This window comes from Salvia hispanica, unplaced genomic scaffold (genome assembly GCF_023119035.1).
Source record: "Salvia hispanica cultivar TCC Black 2014 unplaced genomic scaffold, UniMelb_Shisp_WGS_1.0 HiC_scaffold_18, whole genome shotgun sequence".
Taxonomy (NCBI): Eukaryota; Viridiplantae; Streptophyta; class Magnoliopsida; order Lamiales; family Lamiaceae; genus Salvia; species Salvia hispanica.
In genome coordinates this window covers 13,886-24,519 of record NW_025951893.1, presented here as the reverse complement: position 1 = coordinate 24,519, position 10,634 = coordinate 13,886, and the positions used below count along the sequence as shown (strand labels likewise).

Sequence of the window (10,634 nt, the reverse complement as noted above, 5' to 3'; positions counted from 1 at the left end):
TAAGATATCCAGGGAAGCTTTTTGAAACGAAGAGAATGGTATGAAACATGCGAATCGGACTTCAAAATACCCAAAAAGCTGTCTCGAACATTGAGCGGTGTGTAATTAATAAGAGTGAGAGGTGGAATGTGTAATAAATGAAATGATATGGTGGAGTGAGATGATGAAGTGTGTGTAATAAATGAAATGAGATGATGGAGTGTGTAATAAATAAAGTGAGTTAGTTGAAGGTGGGTCCCTCTTTGACTTTTTGGTTTTTTATTTTTATTTTGATTTATTTTAATATAGATAATGACATTTGAGTGTAATTTTAGTGAATATTGGGGTAAAATTTTATGTGCTAATATGGTAAATTCTAAATGTTACCCCAAATGTGGGACGGACTTTTATGGCAAAATGTTACTACAAATCTGGGACGGAGGGAGTATAATATATGAAGTTTTAATTCCTAGCATTTTAGTCTTGACCAATCAATGTGCTTGGGTCGAAGACAGTGACGGTTCTATTGAGGGCCGACCATAGATGATAGTAATTAAGAAGTGATATTAATATAGGGGTACTAGTCTATATTATATATACTCCTATATATATCATCCCTATTCATAGGTAATACATAGTAGAATATGTTGACATGAAAATTATTAGTAGAGTTCAAGATGTAATTTGATAAACCAAAAAAATATCCAATCATTTTTGAAATGGTCTGATTCAATAACTCTGACAAAATTTAATATAGTTTAGAAAAAAAGCTTAATAGCAATGAGTACAGCATGGCTATTTCAATTGCTTCAAAGTTCAAACCAGCCCTGCTGCAATGGGCGGAAGAGGAGGGGCTATGGCCCCCTCCACACCAATAGTTTGAATTTTGCTCTATGTGATTTGTTTTACATTTTTAAAAGCTTCATAAAATAAGACGATTGTTTGGATAAGGTCATCTCCAAATGAAACTACATGCCATGATTTGTACAAACGGTAGTTAATGATGATGACTCGAACTTGTAGGATAATTCATGATTAAATAATTCCATATTTTATAGTACTACTTTAAACCAGGGGCGTAGCTAGGATTATGTTTAAGGAGGGGCAAAAATTTAGCATATAGAAAAATTTTATACATCTGAGAAGGGGCAATTAGTGTGTTTGATCTATATAATTGGAAATGTGCTTATAGAAATGTAATAGTAAAAGAAGGGTGTGGAGGGGCAAATGCCCCAGTTGGCTATATAGTGGCTCCGCCCCTGCTTTAAACTAGTAGTACGTTTTAATTATTACTCCGTATAATGGTCTTTGATTGATTACGTTTTCATGATGACATCAAAAAGAAAAATGAAAGAATTAACATTTAATTTTCTCTATTTAAATAATACTCTATATGAGAAGCTAGACCAGTCAAATATTAAATGTAACTGCATGGGCAAGAGGATTTTAGCAAAAGTCTTGGTCTTTTCTATGTTTCTCCCTTATATAAAACCTGAGATGCCACAAAATCTTGTTATTCATAAAAATCATCACTTTCTTCAGTCTTCTTGGCAATGCAAAACAACTCTTCATCTTCCACCACCATTAGTAACATGTGTGCCCTTTTTCATGATCCAAACAATGCCTTATCCATCAATCTTCATCCCTCAAGTAATTCCTCAGTTTTAAATCCCAAAACCATTTCCCCTTTTAACAAGAAGAGGAAATCCAATTCTGCTCACTCCAAGGTTCAATTTCTTATAAATTTGATTTTCCAGGAACTGTGAAAAAAATTAAAATAATTTGTTTGGAGTTGCAGGATATGAGAGAACTAGTGAGAGGGAAGAAGCAGAAGAAATGTGAGGATAAGAAAGAAGGTGAAGAAGAAAAAGGTTATATTCATGTAAGAGCAAGGAGGGGCCAAGCAACTGATAGGCACAGTCTTGCTGAGAGGGTATATGCATATAAAATCTAAAATCCTTTTTGCTTTTTTTAATAGTTTAATTAATCTTTATTATAGTGGAGGTATTCAACTATTTCACTGTAAACTTTTATTATATGAAAATTTATGGTTTCTTTCTTTTGTTTCTGTTTCAGTTGCGGAGGGAGAAAATAAGTGAGAGAATGAAGCTACTACAAACTCTTGTTCCTGGTTGTGACAAGGTCAAATTCATTAAATTAATTTGTCTTCATATATATTATTGTCTATTTGTTTTCTTTTAATTTCTACTCCTGACAAAGTCACGTGGTTTGAGTGAAGAACAGGTTACTGGAAAGGCCCCCATGTTGGATGAAATTATAAACTATCACTACAAAAAAAGCTTCCGTTTGCGACCAACTTTTTGCGAGCACACCACCGGTGCTCGCAAACTTTCGAGCATAATATAGCCTGCTCACAAAATTGCGAGCAAAATTGAAAGCAAAATCCCGAGCAAAAACGCAAACAATGACCAATTGAGAGTAAGGGGATAAAATGAGGAGTTTTGAGAGCACACATATAGTGCTCGCAAATTTGTGAGCAAACCGTGCTCGCGATCGTGACAAACGGTGCAGACAAATGCATGTGCTCGCAAGTTAGCTAGCAAAGTACCTCTGTTCGCAAATTTCCGAGCAAAAATAGGTGCTAGTTAAATACTACTTAATAACCTAATTCTTCTCATTTCCTCCATTCCCACACGCCCACCCTTACAGCCGTAGTTATAGCCCTTGCACTCCCTCTCCCTCTCTATCTCTAATTAACCATCAGTTCTCCCCTCTCCCTTCCTCTACACAACTTCAATGTCGCAGCCCTAGCTTTGCCGTCGCATTTCAGCCGCATGTCGCCGCAGTTCCGCCGCTGTCATTAACGATCACTCAAGCTGAGCGTAAATCTGATGATGATCGCCGGAGAAGCTCTGGAATCAAACATCACGATGATCGGACCGCTCGTTCTCCAAGCAATTGCTCATTGCATATCCCCTAATCGAATATATCGAAGGCGTGCATCCGCGATTTCACATCATCGCGGCTCCTTCTGCCGCTCTCATCGGAGATTCTCGGTAGCAATCCACTCGATTCCCCTCTGCTTGGCTTCGCCGAGAAATTGATAAAATTTTTATGGAATTTCGTTTTCTGGAATGATTCGTCGGTACTTCTATAACCCTCTCTAATTGTTATCTTCAATAATTCTCTGTAAATCAATGGAATGAATTTAATTGTTTAGATTCTCTTGTTTCATGACTCTCGCTTCAAAAAATTTATCGATTATTGCTGGATAAAATTGTAGAATTTACTATCACGAAAATGGGGAAAAATCAAGCCTACAAAGCGATGCAAAGATCTCGGTTTGGCTCGAGCTCCGCCGCGCCGGATGAGGTCGAAGATAGCATGGTTCGTACCCTTCCAAACTCTGTATTTAGTGCGTAGTCTGATTTTTTTCTTATTAGATGTTGATTTGAGAAAGTTTGTTGATGGAGATGCTAACAGCATGATAATTTGTGATATAATTAATGAATTAACTAAATCATACTTAAAAATGAATTAATAAATTGACTTCGAAGGATTTAGGATGACAATGTGTAGTTAAACTTGCTGAAAAGTGTTGTAGAACTGAAAGGTTTCTCTGCCGGGACTTACTAATACAGACATCTTGTTCCAGGTGAGACATGTCTACATATTCAATATCTCCTCAAATTGTGGTGTTAAAGAAGGCAGTTGGGCAGAGATTTGCTGTAATCCAAATCGACTGTCAACAGTCAATAATTTCTTACCTTTTAGTAATTTTGGCTAAAGGTGACACTGGATGTTTTAGACATGAGAATCTAAGGCCATTTTTATATCATGTTTGTCGCTGTTTATCGACGAGTATATATCCTATAGCAAAGGAAATCACAACTTAAACTGATCTGCACTTTCTTTCATTTTTCCCCAAAGTTAAGTTCAAAGTAACACCAATTATTCAACTAGGCCTCTAGATGGAAAGAGAATTGTTGGTTCTTCGTTTGTAAGCTCTGGAAACAGTGCTACTAAGAATCTTGATGAATAGAACCGTTATACCTAAAGAAATTTTGTGGTGTTCTTCAGTCAGCTGAAGGGGGGATATATTATCTCACCGCATAACTTTACTACTCGAGGAATTTGGTATAGATTAACTTTTGGTTTTTGGATGTTTGCACTTTGCAGAACTTTGGAGTTATGGGATCAGATGCAGAAGGGTTACAAAAGAACATGTTTGGTAAGTGATTGCAAGACTTCTGTTAATTAATTGTTGAGGTTATGCTATATTATTGTGTTATTGTAATGTGAATGCAACTCAGAATAATTCACATTTCATGGAGTATAGGTGTGGGATTATGTTAGGATGCAAGAGCTCTGCTGATCCACAAGGATTTCGCTATGTGAAGGTAAATCCCCCTTCTGTATATCCAGATTCATTTGTTTATTCTGAAGTATTTGGCTTTACTGTCTTAAGTTATAATAAATGTTGATGTTCATTATTCTAATGTCCGATGAGCAAGAAGTCACACAGAGAAGATTCACTTCTTGGTGAGAACTCCTTACATTTTCTCAAACGGGCCAAAATGCTTTCTCATCATCTTAACACCACAAGATGCTTTCTTATCTTCTTACTTGTTTTGGATATGTATTTATACATTTATATAATAGATTGGATCTATGCTACCTTTTTGTAGTACATATATTAGAAGAAAATATAGGATTCTCACTTAATTATCTAAATGGTATTAGAACTAGGTCTACATACAAGAGATATAGAGTCAGTGACTCGGAGAATAAGAAGTAAACAAAATAAGGAGGGTACTATGAATGAGATTCTCTCAGATACGTCTCATTTCTGTTTATGAAACGTGGTCCTCTCATTTCTCATCCCGGAAACTATGATCAACTAACAATGTGTTGATATTATGTTTCCCAGATTTCAGTAAGATCTTCAAGTACTAATTGCGCGAGCAGTTGGAGAAGCAAACTGAGGTGTTGCGTGCGGAGTTGGAGAGGAAAAATGCAATAGCACGTGCTGAATTAGAGAGCAAAATGCAAGTTGCGCCCAGATTTAGAGAAAAAAAATAGGAGGTTGGAACTGTTGATGAACGAACCACAGTGAATAGGTTGACGAAATGATAAGTCAAAAATAGCTCAAGTCTTTATAAACTAAAAGTGTATAACAATATTATTAATTTTATATAATTTTTTAGTTTTATTACTTTTTTATTGTCATTATGATTTTTATTTAATAAATTGTCCAAATAATAAATTAAAAAAAAATATTAGAATTGAATACACTAATTACAAATGGTCGAAAACCTGCTAGCACAATAGAGGTGCTAGCAAACTTGCGAGCACATATATAGCTTGGTCAACTTCTCCTGTTAGCCAGCAAAAAGGTGCTAGCAAAATAACTTCTGCTTGCAAAACTGGTCGCAAATTTGCTACAAGCGCTATAGCTAGCACAATTGGTGCTCGCAGTGTGCTAGCAAAACGGGCTATTGCGAGCACTTCATTACCTTTTTGCGAGCACAGTGGTGCTAGCAAATCACCTCCTTTTTTGTAGTGTTAGAATATATGTTCCTTCAATTAATATTATAAGTACTACGTTTGATAAAAAAATCTAAACCTTTTTTTTCTTTGCCCAATAAATGCATGCAGAATTTTAATAGCTTGGCATCACCGTTGCCTGCAGGCATGCATCAATGCAGCCCCACAACAGCCAATTCCTATCTAGTCTTAGATAATTCTTCTCTCTTACACCAATCCCAGATTCCAAATGCTTTATCCCAGGTACACAAATTAACACATAGTATATATTTTTTTATATAAATATATTAATTAGTTTTTCACATAAGTATGATGTACTATAACATGGACAAAATTTACATCATTTTCAGGGTGATAGACAGGTTTTGTGGGAAGTGGATGATCAAAGACAGAGAATTAATAATCAGTCAGAATCTACCAACAACTTGTTTTCATTCCCATTGATGTAATTATGTAAAAACCCAACATCATCTGTCCTACTACAACCACCTGGTACGACTCGTATCATTTGTCTCAACCATTTCTTTATTTTTCTTAATAATCATTTTATTATAAACATAGCTAGAATGGTTACTTAATTATCATTATTCCCCGCCCCAATAAAAGATTCAAACAGTTAATAAATTTTATTATATGAGGCATAAGTCCCCCTAATTAAACCTTCATTGTGATTTATAAGTTTTGATTGAGAATGAATTATTTCTAATAGAATTCGTAGTTAATGATATGCAAGTTTTAAGCCTTATTTACGTTTCATGTACAATACTAACAATTTGTGTGGTTACAATTTTTAGATGGTCTTGGTCAAACAAAAAGGAGCAACGGATTTAATTAAAGGCTGTTTATTCTTGTCTGCGGTATCAAAAACTCGAAATCTTGGAGGCAGTAATCATTGGAACCGACCAAATATCAGCAAATCTTTCACTTTTGAGATCCTTTGTTTCCAACATAATTTCTGCACCCATAATCAAGGTTGCGGTGGTTAGAATTTTAGGTAGTGATAGTGGTCAAGAATTTGTAGTATAGCAGGAATAGTAATTGTATGTGGTAATTAACAATCAGTTGGTTGTTAATTAGTTAGTGCACTTATTATGTTTCGAATATTAGCCTTAATTTTTTTTTTTAAAAAGACTACGAAGAATATTTGTAACCCATGAAAATTGACTTTGACTAGGATTTTTTGTTTTTCATTTTTTCCATGTAAAAATGGAATTGGACAATACAAGAATTGAAAATAAACGAAGAGCACAAAGAAAGTGAATTAAGAATGGAAAACCCTTGATGCATAAGTGATTCAAGAATACATACATGATACATCGATAAAAATAATAAAATTATGTTGTAGTTTTTATTTATTTTTAAGAAAATCCAAAGTGATTCTAGAATACATAGATACAAATAATATATATAGAAATAAAGGGGAGTGATCAATTGCAATCTCAAATTAAGATTAAATCTTAGTCATTAGATTAAGAGATCTAGTGATTAAAATAATGTCACATGAATTATATTTTTAATTAAAAAAATTATTAAATAAAAATAAGTGGTATTAATGTCAATTCTCTCTTATTAAAATCATCTTAAAACTTTAAATTTATGTAACTTTCTCGATTTAAATTATTTTTTCGTAAAAAATATATCAAATTAAAGATAATTTTATAAGGATTCCAACGAGATCTCAATTGCATATGTTCCGACGACGTTCGGATAATGAAATTTGATATTTTTTATTTTAGTTTTAAACGTAAATGTTGATACCCAGATTTTTATCAACAAATACATCAAAAATTTCAATATAATGCATATAAAATCTCAATAAAAACATGTAAAAATCTCAATAAATATGTGTTGATATTTTCTTGTACTAGTGTTGATATTCTTATGTCATATTGTTGATATTTGTAATACACTATGTTGATATAAAAAACACTCACGAAAATTATCATATGATAACATAATGACGATATTACCCTTTTGTTGATATTTTATCTACTATTTATTGAAATTCGTCGTCCACTCATTTTAAAATATAAGGGTGTAGATTTGGTTTTAATTTTGGATTAGGATGCTATAAGCAATGGATGATGACCCACTGAAACTAAAAGCATCAATGTAATTATTATAGTTAACTCTACCCGTCCACGATAAATGGCAACTTATTACTCTTTTATGTTTTAATTAGTATGATTTGAATGATCATATATGACACCACATATTTTCTTATATTTTAAAACTTTATTCACACTTAAAATTTACCAAGAACCTGCCATAATTATCTAGTACTGTAATATTCTTTGCAGAACATCCCTTCCTCTCAAAAATCATTTACCAATAATTTGCTATATAGGTGAAAATAATAGAGTAAATATGGAGTAAATGAATGGGAGTGTAATAAAACAAATGTATCAAATGGTCAAATAGTGAAATACTAGTATACAAGCAATAATATGGGCCTCAACGTGTCCTAACCCATCATGACCCCTATATTTCTACATAAATGACAACAGAGAAAGGATAGATCAATTTGCCAAATTGAGAATGCGAACAAAATTTTACTTGGTGTCATCATCTAATTATATACCTCATGTCGTCATGCATAGTCACCTTCATGAGTTAAAATCTGATAAAGTTCAACACTCTTTATGCTGTGGTTTTATTGATACATACATACAGAAAAAAAAAAGCCAACATCACCAATTTGGTCGGGAATATAGGTTATTCTCACTAATAATTTCTCAAAGTGATACATTCGACTCGCTTGGTCCAACAAAACTTGATAGTAGCATACAAATTAGTGGAGATATATCTGCTACGATAACAGTTTCTTGCACAACCAAATGAGAAAAAACTTCGTACTAATGGTCGACAGAATAATTCTTAAAGAAAGAATGAATTGGATAATTTACTCTATTATACAAGTGTAGAATCGGTCCTTATTTGGGAAGGCCAGCCTAAATTATACTCCCTCCGTCCCCTATTAAGAGTCACACTTTTCCATTTCGGTCCGTCCCCAATTAAGAGTCACACTTCATTTTTACCATAAATGGTAAGTACTCACATTCCACTAACTCAATTCACTCACATTTTATTATAAAATCAATATAAAAAAATGGGTCCCACATTCCACTAACTTTTTCAACCAACTTTTCTTTACATTTCTTAAAACCCGTGCCCGGTCAAAGTGTGACTCCTAATGGGGGCCGGAGGGAGTAGTATTAATAGTGAAGGAGACGTAAGGATGAGTATCTGCGTCGCCTGCAAAACCGGCCATTCCTCCTTCATCCTCTGTTTTCCAGTATGTGCTGCACTCACACAAACAAGACAAATCAGAAATCAACAACAGCATTTTCTCTAGTGAAAATGTTAGATATGGATCAGAGCTCATATGATCCCGGGACCATGAAAACATGTGTATTCAGAAAGGGGCATATTGGAGTCGGTAAAACCAGAAACAATGAATCTGCTTCAAGACTCAAGAGGTGGACCAATGCCAAACCGTTTCGTAGTAAATGCTATACATGTTCAACACATGCAACGCTTTTGCGTTGTCCCTTCTACTACTTCTTTTTACAAGGTGAGATGAACTTAATCTCGATCCTTCTGATTAATCGAAACTCTGAAGATGCCATTGCTCATAGATTTATGCTTTAACGTTTTATGCCAAAAAAATTACTTCAGATCAGATTAAACTACATGATTAATAAGTTCAAAATTGCCAAGAAACAAATTTAATTGCAAAGATAGGTGGTGAACTAAGGAGTACCTATTTGAAGTGCTGCACAATCCCTCTAGAATGGAACGAACTTTCTTCTCATTTTTAACAGATGGTGACAACACAACGGACTGAAAAGAGAGAATTTAGAGAGCCACTCAGAAAACATTATAGAAATACAAAAGCGCATCAAAGGGATAGGTTATTTATCGCAGAATGATTTCACTAAAGACACGTACAGCGCAGAAGTGCATCCACGAGCTAAAGACCTTTCAAACAAATAAAGATTGAATTTAGGAATCCAAATAACAGGCCAATAATCATGGATGATTATGGAACATATTTTTGGTACTACTACTGGGATTTCCCCACTCAATGGTTGTGTCTCTAAGCATGTGATGCATCATGGAGTATTTGTTGTAAGAGTGGCAAGAGCCGTAACACATTGAAATTCAAGTATAAAGAATCTATTTTCCTTCCTTGGAATTTTCAGGTAGCACAAACCACCAAAAATAAACATGTTAGCATGTCAATCAGAAAATTATTACTTATGTAGGAAATAAAACATTTGATAAAAAAAATGTTCTCTTTGAATGCAATGAAAAATTTGAATTCCATAGGATAAGGGAAAATTACAATATATGAAACTGAACTTGCAGTCTATATAAAATCTGGATTAATCCAATTTAGCCTATTAACCTGGTATTATTGGATTCTTGTACATAACTAGCTAGTAACAATAAAATAATAGGGCACTCGAGGATAGCAATTGCTTGTTGGAATATCTAAAGTCCTCAGTGAAGTGGTGATTGTAAATTGTTAAATCTCATAACGAAAGCAACAAATCATCTACTGTATGAAGTTATTTAACAGATTAGCTCCTAAAATATGGTTCATGTAATCATAAATAATACGAAGAATTGTTTGGCTTTAGGATTTCTAGTGTAAGGATTGTATCTTAGCATTGTGTGGACATCATGTGTTGTTCCACACACCCAATCCTAGTGTTGCAGAATATATGTTCTGTGAAGAACATTGAACACACAAGAAACTTATGTTCTTGGATCTCCAATGTTGCAGCAATGCTAATATCATAAAGAACTTCATCATGAACTATAGAATGGGGTTAGCCGTTGTTAAAGCTGTTGTCCCTCTCAAGTTTCTATCAATTGCTACAACTTAGTTTAGCTTACGGTACTATGATGATGAAGGATTTCATGCTTCTAGACTCTAGAGAAGTCTTAGTACCATGGTCATAAGTAGAGGTGTCAAACGGGCTGGGCCGACCCAGCCCAGCCCGGCCCAGGCCCGGCCCACTAATGAAATGAAGCGGGCTTGGGCTGGGCTTAGTAGGTTAAACGGGCTCCAATTGGGCCTTTCTTCAAACCCAGGCCCGGCCCAGGCCGGGCCCAGGCGCAGGATCAGGACCAACAGG

General features: G+C 34.5%; 2 protein-coding genes and 1 long non-coding RNA gene across 6 annotated transcripts; all 3 read left to right on the top strand.

Moving 5' to 3' along the window:
- Positions 1-1,455: 1,455 nt before the first annotated feature.
- Positions 1,456-2,349, top strand: LOC125198654 (transcription factor bHLH137-like). The gene is made up of 3 exons (XM_048096971.1): positions 1,456-1,706; positions 1,778-1,912; positions 2,056-2,349. The coding sequence occupies exons 1-3, from the start codon at positions 1,533-1,535 to the stop codon at positions 2,179-2,181; spliced, it is 435 nt and encodes a 144-aa protein (XP_047952928.1). The 5' UTR covers positions 1,456-1,532; the 3' UTR covers positions 2,182-2,349.
- A 16-nt stretch (positions 2,350-2,365) lies between these two features.
- Positions 2,366-5,155, top strand: LOC125198655. 4 transcript variants are annotated; one of them, XM_048096972.1, is made up of 6 exons: positions 2,366-2,996; positions 3,224-3,327; positions 3,554-3,595; positions 4,120-4,171; positions 4,280-4,340; positions 4,871-5,155. In XM_048096972.1, the coding sequence occupies exons 1-5, from the start codon at positions 2,832-2,834 to the stop codon at positions 4,313-4,315; spliced, it is 399 nt and encodes a 132-aa protein (XP_047952929.1). In that variant the 5' UTR covers positions 2,366-2,831; the 3' UTR covers positions 4,316-4,340; positions 4,871-5,155. The 4 variants fall into 4 exon arrangements, 3 of the variants coding, with proteins under 3 accessions (XP_047952929.1, XP_047952931.1, XP_047952930.1); XM_048096974.1 differs by lacking the exon at positions 3,554-3,595 and adding an exon at positions 3,596-3,729 and having other exon boundaries at positions 2,366-3,085; XM_048096973.1 differs by lacking the exon at positions 4,871-5,155 and adding an exon at positions 4,684-4,854.
- A 445-nt stretch (positions 5,156-5,600) lies between these two features.
- On the top strand, positions 5,601-6,590 carry LOC125198656. The gene is made up of 3 exons (XR_007172438.1): positions 5,601-5,730; positions 5,838-5,979; positions 6,282-6,590. It is a non-coding gene; the product is annotated as an uncharacterized LOC125198656 (long non-coding RNA).
- The last annotated feature ends 4,044 nt before the right edge of the window (positions 6,591-10,634 follow it).

What these genes read in the sequence shown, in the direction of transcription:
- LOC125198654 (XM_048096971.1), top strand. Translation starts at nt 1,533, where the DNA reads ATGCAAAACAACTCTTCATCTTCCACCACCATTAGTAACATGTGTGCC. An exon ending in CCAATTCTGCTCACTCCAAG is followed by an intron (nt 1,707 to 1,777) that starts GTTCAATTTCTT and finishes TTGGAGTTGCAG; the next exon opens with GATATGAGAGAACTAGTGAG. An exon ending in GGCACAGTCTTGCTGAGAGG is followed by an intron (nt 1,913 to 2,055) that starts GTATATGCATAT and finishes TTTCTGTTTCAG; the next exon opens with TTGCGGAGGGAGAAAATAAG.
- LOC125198655 (XM_048096972.1), top strand. Translation starts at nt 2,832, where the DNA reads ATGATGATCGCCGGAGAAGCTCTGGAATCAAACATCACGATGATCGGA. An exon ending in ATGAGGTCGAAGATAGCATG is followed by an intron (nt 3,328 to 3,553) that starts GTTCGTACCCTT and finishes TAGAACTGAAAG; the next exon opens with GTTTCTCTGCCGGGACTTAC. An exon ending in GTTACAAAAGAACATGTTTG is followed by an intron (nt 4,172 to 4,279) that starts GTAAGTGATTGC and finishes CATGGAGTATAG; the next exon opens with GTGTGGGATTATGTTAGGAT.